The sequence below is a fragment of the Gouania willdenowi genome, chromosome 12 (assembly GCF_900634775.1).
Source record: "Gouania willdenowi chromosome 12, fGouWil2.1, whole genome shotgun sequence".
Lineage (NCBI taxonomy): Eukaryota > Metazoa > Chordata > Actinopteri > Blenniiformes > Gobiesocidae > Gouania > Gouania willdenowi.
In genome coordinates, this window is record NC_041055.1 from 25,325,563 (window position 1) to 25,344,187 (window position 18,625).

Here is an 18,625-nt window from a genome sequence, read left to right on the forward strand (position 1 = left end):
TAAACCATTAGAAAAAGGCTGGTATTAAATAAACCTCATATTTAAGAAACAAAAAAAAACTTTTGAGCAATAGATAAACAGATAAAGGCGAGAGAGGACACCGTCCAAGGACGGTGAGTTTCGCCTGCTGCCCTGAGCTCGTGAAATAAGACACCAGTAACATGAGAGTTTTGCTGGAGAGGCTACAGTAGGATCCTGCCACCATGGAAAACTGGCCAGAGCAGCTATCTCTTCATATATCTGTCCCCTGGATCTGTTGACATGACCTTTCTGCCCTTAGCTGAAGAGGCAGAAAACAGGAGCGTAGGTGACAAAAAAAACAAACATGAAATAAGTATGTGTGACCTTACGGCCAGATCAGTGTACAGTGGTATGCCGGTTATCAATCAAGATATCAATATCGCACAGATGTGTATAAAATTTCAATATAAATGTTACTCCCACACAAAGTGTTTTCATTGGAGATTACAAACACAGTCTTCAGAGTACCTTGACCTGACTGTATGACATCAAGTCATACAAGTCAAGTGATCTGTAACTTTAGGTTTACACATAATTCTAAGAATGCCTTCAAACCAAAAAATTGTAGCATGGTTCAAAAGGCTCTAGGGTTCATTTGCTTTGATAGTCTGCCTCGTTTGGGCAGTGTGAACACACAAACAAGTCTACAGCAGATCAAACAGGTGAATTCTAGAGCAATTGTATTTGTGACTAGGAGCGCCGTGAACACAACCGCTCTCGGAGCGGATGAAACACTGGAAGTATCAGCAATGACGTCGGCGACAGTGCAAAATAGGGCTTTCAATTAAACTACCAAAAGCACAGCAACTTGTTGCTGCTCCATTGTTTAATGTGAATGAACAAACGCACAAGTTTCTGCGCACAATTAAGCGCTGGCTTTGACTAATTGTTGAGAACCTCTTCTTCGGGTTTCTGTTTTTCTGCCTAGAGAAGTATCTACTCCAATTGCGGCCCCCTCAAGTGGTTCGCTCATGCAACTGCACCAGAGCCTGTTTGGAGCTGATCAGAAATTGTGCTCTGATCGCAAACTGAGCCAAACCAAGGTGATAAAATGATCACCTGTTGTCCGCCTAATCGGACTGAACCGGTGTGGAGAACCCTTAGGTTGCATTCAAACCAAAGAAGGGTTAAAACCCTGCAGGGCTCGTTTAATTGGAGAGTTTGCCTTGTTTAGTTGGTGTGAACACACCAACAAAGTCTAAAGTGAATCAGGCAGGCAAATTCTAGAGCAATTGTTTTGTTTCCAGTCTACAGTGATTCAGGTGCGTTGTGAACACAAACTCAAGCAAAATCAAGGTGATGAAACCATCAGCTGTTTTCCATCTGAGTCTGGTAATATGCCGCTGTGAAAGCACTGTAAAAATACATCAGCAGGACATTTCTCCTCCGTGTCTCCCTCACTGACACAACCAGTGACAAAATCTCTTCTATGTGTAGCTTGATGAATCCTTTATGTAAATACAGATGTAGCTACACTTCCCTTCTCACCCTCTTCCCCTTAATCCCACTTGCCCTCTGGCAAACACCCCTCGTCTTCATCACACCAGTAGGTGACAAGTCAAAGAGTTTGCCATGGCCAATTACCTCCAATCACCTGCCAATGCAATGGCTTTATTCAAATGAGTCAGTGAAACAAATGTTTGTGTGTGTGTGTGTGTGTGTGTGTGTGTGTGTGTGTGTGTGTGTGTGTGTGTGTGTGTGTGTGTGCGTGTGCGTGTGTGCGTGTGCGTGTGCGTGTGTATGCTCTCGTAACACACTTTTACACCTCACCAGTATGCAGCCAAGCATGGTAACTTTAGCATCACACTATTAAATTTTATTTGTTCATCTATCCATCAGTAAACCTTTCGACTCTTCGGGGTCATAAAGGACAAGTGCTTCCTCTAATTGACACTGGGCAGGTTTCCAGTCTTAACAGTTTGTTACAGCTCCAATATTGTATGTTTTTTTAGTTGTTCACCTGTTAATTCATTACTGTCACCAATACTGATCATATGCTAGTGTCTTTAAAGACCTGCAAAACAAGGAAAACTAGAAAGCAGACCACCACGCAGACCACCACACCATAGCACACTCCCCAATATTGCATTGTCACCTAAATGTAATGAGATATTGAGCAAAATCCCTTTATCCATTATGGTGGTTTTCTTCCAGATCCGGATTCAACTTGGTGGGGTGATAGAGAAACCAACCTACATCTCTGAGTCAAATTTCATACACATTGGTAGTTTACAAATTGAGATATGAATTTTTGGAATTTCATCAATGATTAAAAATGAGGATTTTTTGATTATTGAAACCGACCCAGATTCGGGATATTGATCCAAATCATCCCCAAAATCTATTCACTTGTTCCTTATCCCAGTATGGATATTCTCTGAAAATGTCATAATAATCCGTCCTTAAGTTAATTTTTAGTTACAAATATAAATACATAAAACGCCAGCAAAAACAAAACCTCCTTGGAAGAGGCATTACATATGAGATTGTGTCTGTTTTGGACTGAAACTAAAGATTCAAAATAATTAAATGCAAACCACAGAAGATAGAGGATAATTATATCTCTTTTGGGAATAGAAAATATGTGATTATTCTCTCTATTGTAAAGCTTTTTATAGAGAGAGAGATACAGCTAAAAAAATAATAAAATTAGCAAATCATAAAAAAGCTGTACTCTAAACTGTTCTAATACCTTACAGTTATTTGGCAAGACATAGTATAATAATTAAAGATGTGACCATTTATAGCAGACGTGCAAAACTCATGGTTTGTGAGATTATTTTGTGTGGAATAAAATTTACAGGAAAACATTGACCAATGGGAAGGCAGTATTTTTCATCTCTAAATATGTTGATTAAATAATGCTGCCGACTGACAACAAATACAAAAAAATTCTCTGCCTCTTGGTAAATTCTCACTTATTTGAAATGAATCATTTAAAATAAACTTGAAACAAGTGAGCCCTTAAAAGTTCTTTAAGTTGATCTATGTGTTTTAAGTTAATTTCCTTTAAATTTTCATATTTGATTTGTTTGATAAGGGAATCTGGCCAGGATTTTTTTTTTACTGTTGTATGAAGAATCTAATGTATGTTTCTAGAGCTGCAATGAATACATAGGTTTTTGATTATTAAAAAAATATATATATATATGTGTGTGTGTGTGTGTGTGTGTGTGTGTGTGTGTGTGTGTGTACTGACTCAAACTCTAATGGAGTACAATTGTAACTCAATTTACACTCATCTTGAGGGTTTTTAAAATAACATGTATCAAAATCTACTTCAACAATGTAGGTTTCAGTCTCCAACATCTGCACAAAACATTGCAAATTCACTTATTCCATTATGTAGAAAACAGTGGTTGTAAACAAAGATATGTTTGCCTTTTGACAAACCATTTTATTATTTCCTTTTCATGACTTGTCTCATTGAGTAGTAAAAAAAAGAAAATTGTAGCTCATCTCTGCATTCAGTAACACTGTGTATAAAGCAGATCAGATTTTTTGTATTGGCCATAAAAAAAGGCTAAATCCCTCGACTCTTTAGTAGCATTTGCAAAGATGCAAATTGCACTTGACATACATTATTTACCGTGTCTTTTGTTCGCTTAATGTGTTCTCTGCATGTGTTGAGATTTATAGTGACGAGGAAGACAACACAAAATAACTGCAAGGTCTTGTATATGCATGGGTGATTGAACACCAACTTAATCAGGATAATTGATACAGTGTCAATTGTATGCGTTTACAAAGGATTCCAATAGCACTGCATCATTGAGAACACTACCATCCATGAAGCTGAGTAGGGGTCATAAACAACAGCCAGTGTGAAACCTAAAAAAAAAAAAAAAGATCAAATGGACACATTAAATCAACTCTCATTGAAATTTGAAAATACGGAAATTAAGTAAGGCAGCGGCACAAATGAATTGAATTCAAACCAGGCTTTATTTTCCCTTCCTTCAATCTGTTACGCCTAAAAACGCACCACCTGCTAGCAGACCTTCAAATAGATTGCTTGATTACAAGTATGCTATCACAGCAGGAACTGTAGACAAAAAAACAGTTTCCATCAAGATTTCTGACACTTGAAGGCATGTAAGAGGTGAATATGATATTGCTAAAGTTTGTGTTTTATGTAACCATTTGTTTCTAAGACAGTACCATTGCATTTGTTTACTTAAAAAAAGAGAACTGTTTAAAAATGTCAACCACAATGTATTAAATGTCACCATGGTGTAAAATGATGATAGATAAATAGATAGATAGATAGATAGATAGATAGATAGATAGATAGATCGATAGATAGATAGATAGATAGATAGATAGATAGATTTTATTCATCCCCAGATGCCATACATTCCACAGACACTCATAAATACATAAATAAATAAAAAGTTAAAAAGTTCCTAAAAAGATTGTAATAAAAGTGCACATTAGCAGGACCCATTGTACAGTCTTATGACAGCAAATAAAAAGATAAAGAGAGGCAGAGAGTCTACATGTTACACACATGGTCTTAATATTTACCAGCTGGTTAGTCTGACTGGCAGATAGAGCAAACCCAAGGTCTAAACACAGAAATCTGTGTTTGTAAATCATCACTTCAGATATAAAGAGATGCAAGAGTCTTAAGCCAAGAGTAAAGTAAAATAGATAAAGCTGGTCGAAAAGGAGAAATTGCAACTGTCTATTACTTTTCAAATATCCCTTTGCCGTAAAATCTTTCACTAAGAATGTAAACCTAAGCCCTATACCCATGTACTGTACAAACATGCGCAAAAACACAACTAGGATTTGAGTAATCGACGAGTTGTCAATAAGGTTTTTCACTAGTTGCGGCCAGATTTTTTGTCAGATTTTGCCATTTCGGCACTCATTGACCTTTAACATGACATTCTGGTGTTCTTCTCTCTATCCCGTTCTGTTCTCCACTTCCTGTCGTACACTAACCCTAACCAGTCTGGAGGCAAATGGCTGCCACCTCTCTCTGGTTCTTTTGGAAGTTTCTTTGTGTTAAAAGCAAGTTTTTCCTCTCTATCGTTCCTGATATTAGCTCATGTGGAAATTAGCTTTGCAAAATAGTTTTTCCATTAAAACATAACTTTAAATTTTGTAGTGAGTGCCTTGAGATGGCTTATTGTAATTGGTGCTGTGAAAATATTTAAATATTTAAACATTCACCGAGATTTCCCCCATCTAGCTCCCACATTGCCTACCAGTGACGTGCCGTCAGGGTAGGCAAGGTGGGCAGTGCCTACCCATGGGTGAATTAATATTTTGATTATTTGTTTTAATTATAATATAATTATAAATTATTTATTTTTCCATTTCCAATAGCCTACAGTACCTATAAGTTTGAAAGTGTCTGCATTTTGTGCGTTTCATAGCCCAATTTACTAAACAGCGCTATTTCCTGGAAGAGCTGCACAGTCTCACTCCACTGTAAGGCAGAGGGAGGCCACGCCCCCTCCCAAAGGCACGTTGCCCCTCTGCCTCTATTCCCATTGTGTGTTTTTACGTGTTTACGCATGCGCAGTCAGGTCCCCAAGATGACAACCATTTACGTAAATGCGCTATGCTAAATGCTATACGTAAGTTCACAGTGCATTAATGAATTGATATCACATGACCGCTGCTGCTACATTCTCTAGCTAGTGGGCGGGATAACACTACAGGCAGGATGACAGCGCCATAGATGATAGAGAAACATTTTTTTGAGGAAAAACGACAGCTTTTAAAAGATGGGAGACCAACGCCTGAGTTACCAGAGCTTCAGCAAAGGTAAGGTCAGAAAATGTTTCATACTTTTCACAGTGAATGGAACAAAAGGAAGGATTGGCTTTGTGGATGCTCCTCACTGAGGCTGTTCTGAGTTGTTGTTGTTGTTGTCTTTTTCTCCGTGTTTCTGTGTTTCCAACACAAACAGCGGACGCGCTGCCGTGTCATGAGATATATCTTGTTTGGAGAGTATGGAGGCTATATTAAATAATTGTTTATGTTTTTTAATGGTGTTTTACAACGTTGATTTAGTTAGATGGCTAAATGCTTGTTCATGTGGATCTTGTTGGGTTTTTTTTCTATCTTATGAATTTTATATTTTGATGAGCGCGCATTGATATGATTTTGTTGGAAATTGCTTTATACATATAAAATTGATTTGAATTGAATTAACACTTTCCAGCAGAAACATATGAAATTGTTATTGGTGGAATCAATTTTCAACGTGCCTACCCAATCCTAGTGGTCACGGCACGTCACTGTTGCCTACAGTGCATGTTTGATATAGGTTCATATTTGAAAGTATGTTGGGCAATAACATGCAAGAATACATACATTTTGTAGATGATTTTGTTCTCCTGGCCCAGGCGAAAAAAACAAACTTCATCTCCCTCAGAGACAGTTTGCAGCTGAGAGTGAAGCTGCTCCAAGTTAACACCTCCAAGTCTGAGGCCAAAGTTATCATCTGGAAAAGGGTGAATTGCCAACTCCCGGTTAGTGGAGAGGTTCAAATACCTTGGGATCTGATCATGAATGCGGGTAATATGATCCATGATCCAATCCTCACCTACGGTCAAGAGCGATGAGTAATGGCCGAAAGAACAAGAATGGAGCACAGGAGGCTAAATTAGTTTTTTCTGCAGGGTGGCTCGGTTCAGCCTTAGAGACAGGATTCCCAGCAATGCTCCTCTGTATCAAAATAAGTGATTTCCAGTGGTTTGGGAATCTAGTAAATATGCTACCTGAATTCTTCTTTCTGGGTGTGTGCTGGTCAAATCCAGCTGGGAGAACCTGGGGCCGACCTTGGAAACACTTGAGAGATTATATCTCAGCTGGCCTGGGAATACCTTTTGCATTTCTCCAGAGAAGGCTGGGAAAAGGCCATCTGGGTTTCCCTCCTGTAGTTTCTGCTACCAAGACCCAAAACCGGATAAACGGAATACGAAGGAATTTAACTGAAATTATTTTCATTTACCACACACGGCATTCCCTCTAATAATTCCTAAATGTTACTGGCCTATATTTCGCAAAAGATCCTTAAATAGAGAAAACATGTTGCACACAGACTGGCGCCCTGTCTAGGGTGTACCCCTGCCTAGCTAACGCCCAAAGAAAGCTAGAAATAGGCACCAGAAGACCCCCAAGACAACAACTCATAGTGGTGACATGTACCCATGGGAAAAAGGGACTGTTTGAGTGGATTTGAAATGTTGTTAAACGTTAATATCAAATATTTTAGAGCAGCCTTTTTAAGGTTTTAGGGCTGGGCTTGATTCTCATCTAGCATGTTCTCGTGCTCAGGGGAGTTTTCTCCGATCCTTTCCCACAATCCCTACAACACGTATGCTCGGTTCAGATGTCTATCTTTTACATTACCCATATAAATGAATGTCCACCAATATCCTGAGTGCAATAATAATCTAGATGAATTACTTGAAAAAAAACAAGTTTAAGGACTCACAAAATGCAAGGAATATATGGTAAAAACAATAGATACACTGGCGTCATGTTCTACTTTGCGCTTAATGTAATCAGGGACATGGAGCAGCAGACTTTCAAGATAAAAATGAGGTATGAATAAATAAATGTGCTTCAGTCGACAGGTTTCAAGGTTTTAAAGTAATCACAGGATCTAATTCTCCTTCTCCATCTGTTAAAGGCTCATATACAAATTTGAAGCCTGCGTCTGGTAGCAGAAGTAAGCATCTGTGAGGCATTTGTGGTAAGAAAAAGAAAAAGACACTCATGTAAGTTTCCAAGCACCATCCCATGGTTTACTGGAATGCTGGTGAACACCTCGTGTGTGAGGTAATGTCCTGTTACCGAGACCAACCCAAACCTACTTAAGCTCATTGTGTCATCGATTCAAGCCTAACGTCGAACGACTTCCAAAACCTACTAAATATCTTGTTATAAAAGTCAGTGAGTGGGTGCAATTATGTCCACCATGGTTTCATCAGGAGAGACACAAGTAAGTGACTGGGTGGTTGAAAACGCAGACCACATTTAAAGAGGTTGGTGGGTATTAAATGTAAGCAAGCTAAAACACTGGAATCAGTGTAGAAACGTACGGCTTTTTAGTCAAGGAGCACCTGATGCTTGAATGGGGCCAAAGAAATATTGACTAAAGGCTTGGCATTGTTATTAAAGGATTATCAGTGTTATTTAAATACATCAATGCAACAGAACTAATAAAACAAGGTCCAATGCTAGAGGTTTTGTTTTTGCTGGTTAACCTACATACTTCACTGTTTGTAAAGCATGTAATGTGATGATACCAGAGACGCAGATTCAACTAAACTGCTGGAAGAGAGAGGTCTGCTACTGCATTCATTAAAAAAAAGCCTTCCCCTTTGTCTGTTTGGGATCCTTAATATGGAACAATTTTCCTTTATGACTGCATGATAATGTAGAGAAAATTCATATTGATGCAGGTCTGTGAATAGGATTAGTTGAATCCCAAACTTCCACACTAAATGTGTTGCCTTATTTGAGACAGTTAAAGATTCATTGTTTCCCTAACCACATTTCCTCAGAAGTCCATCTTCTCTCCTTTTCCACTGAACAATTTCTTACGTTCGGATAAACATGGTATGAGGTCATTTAACCCACACCTCGTGCACACATGTTTGTTTTACATCTTAGAATGGATGAACTTAAAGGCAATTTCTTGCAGCATGAAAGGACTAAAATGCTATCCCTTCTGTTGCTTATGTATAATTAAGGTTAGCGTTCTCCAGGGGTGCCTGTGAGTTGCGTCATAGATTGCCTGGGCAGCAGTCGTCTCAGGAGAAATCACCTGGCCTACTGATTTAAAGTTTTAAGCACACACACCACTGCCGACACAAATAGGCAGCGACACGCGTGTATGTGGGCTGAACGGTGAACACGCACTAGGTTACACACGGGGATGCACACAAGGAAGTACACACAGGTGATCTGCTTGGTCCAGGTCTCCACTATGATTGCTGTAGAGCAGGTTAAACTGGCCCAACATATTCCATCATGATATGGGAAGGGAACATCATGTTCTGCTCCACAAAACAAGCAGCAGCATTGTGGGCATGTGTGTGTATGTGTGTTTGTGTAATGCACAACAACAGATTCTTTCAAATGACTAAAAGTAAATCAAGGAGAGAAAAATCATGTAAACATTTTCTTTAGTAGTTACTCGACGTGATTGTTCAAATTTATCTCCCGCTAAGGAGGTGTAACCAGCATTTATTTATTTGTTTGTCTGTTAGCCAGATTACGTCAAAAGTACTTAATGGATTTTGACAAGATTTTGACCTTCAAATGTCAGTTTGTAATTGACTAATCTACAGTATATGAAATTTGACTCAGTTATGTTGAATGGGTTCCTTAATTACCTTACCAAGTTTCATCTGGATCGGATCCTGTTTGCACATTTCATCGTGTATTTCTGGGAAAAAAATTGGGGTGCCCATACATTTGGACCTACTGTATCATTATTAATGGGGAAATGCACTTCTTCCAAGCCTTTAAAATGTGAATAACCATAGTACCATGATCAGGATTACTGATCCAGATAACTGTCAATGACTTGTCAAAAGTAAATCAAGGTGAAAAAATAATGTAAACATCTCCTTTTCTAGTTACTTCATTTTCCATAATTACCTCCAACCAAAGAGGTTTCACCAGCACTTATTTATTTATTGACAAGACTTTGATGAAATATAGACCTTGAAATCTCAGTTTGTAAAAGACCAATCTACTGTATATGAAATTTGACTCAGTTATGGAGAATTGATTCCAATTAACTCACAGAGTTTCATCTAGATCAGGTCCTGTTTGCGCATTTCATCAAGATTTTCTGAAAAAATAGAGGTGGTCCATACATTTGGACCGACTATATTGTTATTATTTGGGATAGAAATGTGATCCAAGCCTTTAAAGTGATCAGGATCACTGATCCAGATAACTGCCAAGAGATTTGTCGCTTAGCAGAGGTTTGCACTCTCTGAATGCTCTTGTTTTAAATGATGTTTGTTTTTATGTGTTTAATTTTTAAATATCCATATGGAATGAGCTTTTTTATAAAGAAAGAAAGAAAGAAAGAAAGTGCTTATATTTCCACTTTCTGACACACAGCGTGTGAGGCAGACAGCAGACGACTGAGCAAATGTGTACAAATGGCCGCTATGTATTTATGGTTGTATGCTTCATTTAGTCTTATGTTGCTGAACCTTCTCTTGGCCGAGGTTTAAATGTGGAAGCATTCACCCATCCTTCAACTCGGCTCACCATTAAGATTGAGAAGATAAGGAAAACAATACAAGCTCTCTTGTAAAAAAAAAAAAAAAAGAAATACATATCAGAAATTGTTTTGTGGACATGCATGTATTTTAAATCTACTTTGTTTTATATCGGTCTGAGGTAGAAACTTTCATAGAAACTTTCAATTTTGTAGAGATACACGATTCCCCATTCTGCAAAAGTGCTTTCTTGTACTGCTGCTATTTTTTTTTTTTTTTTACATCAGTGAAGATCCCTATCACTGGCGCACGTCTTTCTTTCAATCAGGCAAACACACACACACACACACACACACACACACTTACAGAATCAACACTGTGGTGAGACATCAAAACAGATACATGAATTGTTTACTCAATCAGAAGAAAGTTATGTTATCTACTCCGCAGATTCATTCAGAAGATAAAACGTTGTTAAAACACTATTATTGTTCAGTTTTATGGTTCATTTTCATCCAGATTGAATACTAAGTTCTAAACATGATAAATCTAACCTTAATCAACCTAATGCTATTATTTGAAACAAAGTCAACATTTTCTCCCATTTTGCTGTTGATGCCTATTATAACAACAATTTAGGATATATTCAAATTTGAAGTAATGATTTTATTCTTGCCTTCCTTCAGTAGGCTATATAAAACATTTGAATACTGAATTTTGAACTCTATAAGTACTGTATGTCAGCAATACACTGTGTTTTTAGCTGACGCTGCTTATGTGAGCAACGTTAGTACACGGCTGTACTAACTTTTTTTTTATGTACATTTTGGACAGCTGAAATGTATTACCAGAAAGGTATCACATATTTAAAGTCACCCCAGATATCTGCAAATACAATATACAATATACATATGACCAAATTACAAATTCTGGATAGAAAAGCAGACAGAGACTTGAAGAACTTGAAGAACGATTAACTATCATCACACCAGGCTGTTGACATCACTAAAAGTTCTTCAGAAAATTCTTTTTTCAAATTATTATTTGTGTCCGTCTTTTGATTGACTGTCCACGTTACACTCTAAGTAAGATAGTACGATAAATTGGAACCGAAAAATAAGAAAAATTTGGTGGCTCTGTAAAACTGGTCAATCAGATGTCTATTTTTTATTTATGATTTATTTAGTATGAGCTCATGTTGAAAACAGCAAAGAAAAAGAGTGATTCGGTTAATTTGGGGTTAAAACATTGCCTTTAATGTAATAATGGAACATAGAGTTGCTGAGGTGAAAAATAAGTGCGAGTGAAGAGAAGTAATGTAAATAGATGTTCAGATTTAATATCGTCCACTCCAGAGTGCATTTGGGGATTTATGTGTATGTGTGGTGGGTGCATGGCTCTAGTGTGTGTGTGTGTGTGTGTGTGTGTGTGAGTGTGTGTGTGTGATGCTGCTCGTGCCTCCCATCCGCTCTGACTGCACGCAGGTGTGTGTGTGTGTCCATGCGTGCATGTGTGTGTGTGTATTGCGGTGCACGTGCCACACTCACTGCAGCTGAGTTGTGTGTGCGTGGCTTCGTGTATTGAGGTCGTTTGAGGCATATGGCTGGAATTTACTAAAAATAATGTTTTCACACACCTCAACAATAAAAACAGCCAAAACAGCCAGATTCACCAACAAAACACCAATCCAGTTTACTATTCCCTAAAAAAGTAGGGCACGGTCAGCATACAGCAATTATATGCCATACTTCATGGGAATATAGTAAATACAATGGTTAGTTACAGCAAAATTAGAACAACTGATGCATTTCTATTTGTTTCAACAAATGGTTTAAGGGAAAATATCCTCCTATCCAGTTTTAAAAGTGACAGCATTGAGATGACAAATAAAGGGCATACAACATACAACAACAATCCTTGGCTTTCACTATCCATATTAGGGAGAGGAGATTAAATAGGATTGAGGCTAATGCACTTCCATGTTTCCAAAGCTAAGTGCGTGCATGCATGTAAGCATGGACACAGATCCATATCCAAATCTATATCAAAATAAAAAATTAACTGCGGTATAAATAACACACATTGAAAATAATGTGTTCTTTTCACTTCAAAAAAAAAAAAAAAAAATCATATGCGGTGAGCAACTTCTCAACATTAAAACCCTGATAAAGACAAAGGCTCAATCCTTCTTGTAGAGTTGATGCAGGAACGTAGGAAATAAATTAAAGACAAAATGACACAAAGATAACAGTGTTTTCCCAACATCTTTGTGCTTGTTCCCATTGAGCTGGATTACAAACGGTTACAGACAACTATCTCTAGACACGTTGGTATTCAACTCTATCTCGTCTTATTTTCCTTTCTTTTTCAAAGCATTCTCTAGCTGACGCTGGGAAAAACTTAAGTGACACCCCTGGACGGGTCCATCGCAAAGCTAGGGATGAAGAAGTTAGGCTGAACTGCAAGTCACAGTGGGTTTTTGCATCTCACCGTAATGTTTCAGGCAGTCAGCTCTTTTCTGAATTTCAACACCAACAAATCAATACATCCATATTGCTTGCCAATAGTCAATGGATTCCTCTGATGTCTTTGCATTACAGACCACAGAAAAGTACTACAACTATCTTAGCACAATTTATAGCAAACAAGGATGATGACTATTAAAGAGCAACCAAACCCCAAAACCACTTTTTGGCATTTCAGTCAAAGTTTTTTAAATTTAACATTTTGTCTATGGGTTGAAACACAATCATGACAATCAAATTTTGCTACTGGCTGAAATGAAGGTCGAAGATGTTTTGGAGGCAACTTTCGTCACGATTCAGTACTGTTGGCCTCGCCCCTTTTATAAAAACTAGCACCTGTCAACTAGACAAACGTCAGCCAAAACCTTGAGGTTTAGTGACTCTTTAGGCTGAAGTCAGAATGAGACAATGTCACATCTTTAGCGTCCATCCAGAAATGTTATTGTATAATTACTGGATAACGGTTCAATATTTGAAACGTGGCATGAGTTTAAAGATATAATGTACGCAGCAATCGAGCTAATCCCACTTAGTCTGGGTGAGTTTACATGCAGGAGAGAAAACTGAACCCCTAACAAATTCATGACAGTAGTGTATCTTTTACAAAAATCAGATGTGCGTATTAAATTAATTCCAGTTGACCCAAACAGGTCCGCCTTTTTCTCCCATCTTTGTATTTCAGGATTGACAGCTTCTATAACTCTATCAGCATAAAATTGATTTCTTCGTCCTGGGAGTTACGCAATCTACTTCTTCTTACGGTGGATGTTCGTGGGGGAAAAAGTGGTAAATGCACAGAACTTCGTATCCAATGCACCAATAGTTCATCCGTCAATCTCATTATCTGGGTGTGGTAATCGAGCTCAGAAAGCCAAAATCGAGGCGAGCTAACCTGTTTACATGCATTTAAAAATCCAGTTGCCATTGTTCTAAGCCATTTATTTGGTTTTCTTAACTGCAAAACCACTGATTGACTTTTAAACAACATCAATAGCATCAACAAGACATGCTCCTCACCTTAGTGACAGCGGGGTACCCAGCAGCCACTTCACCAGAACAGTAAGGCTTTTCTTCATGGGAAACTTCCACACTGGAAGCCCACTGGTCAAGGAAACCACTGGGAGTGTAAAGGCCGCAGTCTCTGACGCCAGTCTCCCGCTCAAAGTCCTCACACACCCCGTCTCCGTCATAGTAATAGCACATGCTTGGCTCCTCTGCAGTAAAAAAGAGAACAAAAAAATAACCTTAAACCTTTGAAAAATTACATCTAACAGACTTTTTAGATGAGAAATTATTGAGAAAATTAAAGATATCAATTAGGTTTAGATTTAGGATATCTGCTATTATCATCTACTCTCACTTTTTCAGGATATCCTTGTTTGCACAGAGCCATAAAGATGAGTTGTGACAGACTCCAACCTTAACTTTTCACTTTCCATTCATTTATCATTTTGTGGTAGTTTGTCTTTGGAATGCTAAGTTTAACCTCGTCTCTTTCTAGCTTGAAAATTGCGGAGATAAGCAAGGAAAAGGCAGAACACAATAGAAAATCATAAAAATGATTAGACACCCAGATTTCAATTAAATAAAAAATATTCAAATGAAGATGGTAGCAGTGGAATTTCAGGAGAAGAGATGAAATACAAGAAAAGAAGTGAAAGCAAGGCAGAGGTTAAAAGTGAGAAAAACAGACAAACAGAGGAATATGGTGGTGGGGGGGGGACGAAGTCAAAGAGGTAAAGACACAGTAGTATTTTTTCCAGACATCCCACCCGGAGTTAAAGTTTGGAACTGAAAGCGTGTGGACTGGAGAAGTGAGGAGCGGAGCAGGGAAGCTGCCTGGGCCTCATTGGTCTCAGCTAAAGCAGTGTCAGCCGGTGGGGTTCCAGTTAGGGGGGAAAGGCGGCCTTCTGTGCCAAGTTGGCCGGGGCCTCCTCCTCGAAATTCCAGCCATCCTCAGCACAGCCAAAAGCACAAGTCAGTTCTGTGCTCTGGCAATGGTAAAACGAGGGGCTACTGAGGGGGCATGCAGAAAAAGGGCTTCTGCCACTCACTCAGCAAAAACAGACACTAGCAAGAAGGAAAAGAGTGAAAGTGAGAAATGGGAAATTTTAACAGTAGCTCACGAGAGGTGCGAGACGAAAGGGTAGAATATGAGCTGTGGATCAATGAGAAGGAGAACAACTTCATAGAAGTGAAGAGAGTGAATCAGCAAAAAGAGGGGAAGACATCAGTTTAACGGGGGAATTGATGACAGAATTATGGAAGAGCAAAAACTAAATATTTAAAGTAGTTTTCTTTATTCCTTTTTTATATATCTAGACCAATGTTTCTCAAATGGGGGTACTTGTACCCCAAGGGATATGCAATGGCACAACAGGGGGTACTTAAGAGAGAGAAAGTAGAAAATTAACAAACAAAAACATTAAAAAAATATGAGGTTTTGTAATGTTTATTATAATATAATAAATGCAATATCTTTTTTTATTAGCTGTAAGAACAAAGCATGCATAGCAGTTGTAAAAGATATTTAATCTCATCAGATGTTGAATATTGGCATATTTGAACTGTCACCAAGTCAGTTCAAATTTATAGGGGGTTTTTGAGAGAGAATAAGTGGAAGATTAACAAACAAAAACATAGTAAGTATGGGGTTTTGTAATGTTTATTTTTAGTTAAAAATTATATTCATAATGTAATTGATTAATTGATTAGAATATGAACTGAACAGTATGTTTACTAAAAAGAGGAGTTTTTAAAATGTTAAAATACCAATCCAATCCAAGCTTGATGTATAAGTTTTATCATTTTTATATTGTGCTTCTTTCACTAACCAACAGGCTCACAAGTAGCTGCACAAATACAGACAAACAGATGTTTCTCATAGTTTATCATTTTTGCTTCAAACATCAATAATAGTATTTTAGATATTCTACTACAAGGTAAAGTCTAGCTAGATCTCAATCACTGTTGTTGAAAAGTATCACTAGAACTTGTCAATTACCTTTTTCCTATACATACTAATTGCATTATTTTCATTTGACCAAATGACAATAATAAGCAGTTGTAAGCATTCAAGCATAAAACATGTAAGTATTCCTTATTGTAGCTTTGAAATCACCCAAAAGACTCACCGATACAGTTGAAAAAAGGCTCCTTCTTGCACTGACTGGAACAACCATCTCCATTCACTGAATTCATATCATCACATTCCTCCCCTTTGGAGCTGAATCAACATGTTAATATTAGCGAACATACATGGAAAAATGGAAAAAGATATCACTTTTTTTTCACGTTGTTACCTTTGGATGCGTCCATCTCCACAGTAATGCGCCCCGAGTTCATGCACCAGAGCTGGAGAGGGTTCACTCTCACTCCGGCTAGAGATGGTTTGGACTTGGTAGGTGTACACAACATGTGGTACGACATCCCTACACGAAGAGATACCAAGTTTTAAAATCAGGTGTTTTTTTTAAATGTAATGTAATGCTCCATGAAGTTAAAATATAAGGAAAGATAATGATTTTTGTTTCTAGAGCATTGGGTTGGGATTAATGGGGCAGCTCTTAACTGGTTTCATTGATATTTGCATGACAGAACTTGTTTCGGCGCATCTGTCTTGTGGCGTTCCACAAGGGTCTACTCTTGGTCCCTTTCTTTTTGCCTTGTACCTACTACTTCTGGGGTCTATAATGAGCAAATATGGTATCTCGTTTCATTGTTACACTGATGATTGTCAGATGTACATGCCCCTGATACAGAATGATTCCTGCTATGTCCTGTGCCTTTTGAACTGTTTACATTAGGTTAAGGCATGGATGTCTTTTAATTTTTTGAGTTTTAATGAATCAAAAACTGAAGCTATTCTGTTTTGTCCCAGCAACTCCAAAGTCTTGTTTAGTCTGGACTCTATGAACAAATATTTAAAGGAGTCTGTGACCAATCTCGGATTCGTCGTGGACTCTGGACTTACTTTTAATAAGCAGGTCAACTCTGTTTTAAAAGAGCTTCTTTCAGCTGCGGCGTATCGCTAAGCTTAAACCTGTTTTAAGTAAGAAAGAACTGGAGACTGTTATCCAAGCTGGTACAAAACAATGCTACCCAGTTTTTGACTGGTAAAAGAAGGCAGGAGAATATAACACATGTTCTCTCCTCCCTTCACTGGCTCCCAGTTCGCCAAAGGGTTCATTTTTAAATTATTTTATTGACATGCAAAAATCTAAATGGCCTCAGTCCATCCTACCTGTCTGAACTTCTTCTTCCATACACTTCGTCTCGGACTCTACGCTCAGCCGACCAACTGCTCTTGACCGTGCCGAGGACAAAAAGGAGGTTCAGAGGGGATCGGGCCTTCTCTGTGGCAGCTCCAAGGCTATTTGTTTGCTGTGGCTTTTTACACCGTGTGAGTCGTTTTCATTTTTAACAGATATTGTCTTTTATTGTTCAAAGTGGTATTTCTTGTATATATTTTATGTTTCATTGTACAGTACTTTGGTCAAACCTTGTTTGTGTTTAAACGTGCTTTATAAATAAATTGGATTTGGAATTGTAATTCATACATTGAGTTGGAGGCCTTAAAAAGAAAGAAAAGGAGAGCTCCTGTTTAGACTTGAGCATGTGTGCTCTATCAGCTCCTCATACCACCAAGTAAAGCAAACAGACGCAACTATTTTAGTAGGTAGCTTCACACACACACATCCAAGCTATCCAAACACATCGCTTGTTACACACTCGGGGGGGGGGTGGGGGGGTCCGTCTTTGTTTTGTTTCCTTATCATAGTGATTGAAGGAACCATCGTGGTGATTACACTGTGGAGAGGAGAAATAGCATTGGACTACTCACTTTGCTGGTGTAAGTCGCCAAGATGGTTTCCTGAGTCACCATGATAAGGAAGTTCTGAAAACAAAAAGTCTGAAAGAAAAAAAAAACATAAATGAGAAAATCAAAACTGAAAAGAAAAAAAGACTAAAAAAGAAAAACGAAATCAAATCTACTAATGAGAAACCAAAAACCAACAGCGAAGTGTTAAAAACAAGAGGAAAAAGTGAAAGTGATGACGTCGGACATGGGCTTATCATTAACAATTGTTGGGTTTTAAAACCACAACACAAGGAGGAGTCATAAAGAATGAAAGAATGAATGAAAAACATTGAAATCTAAACCAAAACATTTTAATAAATGTTTAAAAACAGACAAATAATTTTAATGTAAGCACTCAATTGCAGCTGTAGATTTGTTTGCTTGTTTTTTTTTTTTTTTTTTGCTTTTTGTTTTGGTTTCTCATTTGGAGTTTTGATTTCTTATTCATGCTCACGGTTTCTCATTTATGTTCTTTTTTTTTTTTTACTTTCAGACATTTTTGGTTCAGTCTGTTACTCGTGTTGGGGTTATCTTAGTGCAGCCATGAATTTCTATTCCTGGGCAAAAGTACTTTCACTATTCAATGTTATTTTGTGATGATCAAATCTCTTAATAATGGAAGCTTGCAGTAGAAATTAATTTGCAGAAATTATTTCCATGGTATAACAAAAACAAATATATATCTGTATATATATCTTGCAGACTGTTGGAAAATAAGCTTTTGTTGTAATGCAAGTCCTGATGACTGAAGTTTGACTACAATTAAGTTGCATTTTGGTCAAAAGACCATGACTAAAACTAAATCTAACATATCAAGTCACAAAGGCACACACACTGATACACACACATGCCACGCCTTTTGTTTGAACGCAGAAGAAAAGACTTCACGCTGGCAGCCCACTGTGGCCTTTAAACCTAGAACTATGTAAACAGACAACCACTCATTGAGAAAAATGTTATTTAAAAGTAACATTCTGTGTGTTTCCTAGTAGCATGTGATCATA

At 37.8% G+C, this 18,625-nt stretch overlaps 1 protein-coding gene across 2 annotated transcripts in view; it reads right to left on the reverse strand.

Annotated features, from left to right (window-relative positions):
• Nucleotides 1-18,625, reverse strand: part of pappaa (pregnancy-associated plasma protein A, pappalysin 1a) — a 109,644-nt gene that overhangs the window by 47,276 nt on the left and 43,743 nt on the right. For both annotated transcript variants that reach the window (XM_028463090.1, XM_028463089.1), the window contains exons 8-10: nt 16,063-16,191; nt 15,895-15,986; nt 13,778-13,974 (exon numbers count right to left, since the gene is read on the reverse strand). In XM_028463090.1, the coding sequence (XP_028318891.1) occupies nt 13,778-13,974; nt 15,895-15,986; nt 16,063-16,191 (418 nt within the window). The remainder of the gene's footprint in view (nt 1-13,777; nt 13,975-15,894; nt 15,987-16,062; nt 16,192-18,625) is intronic.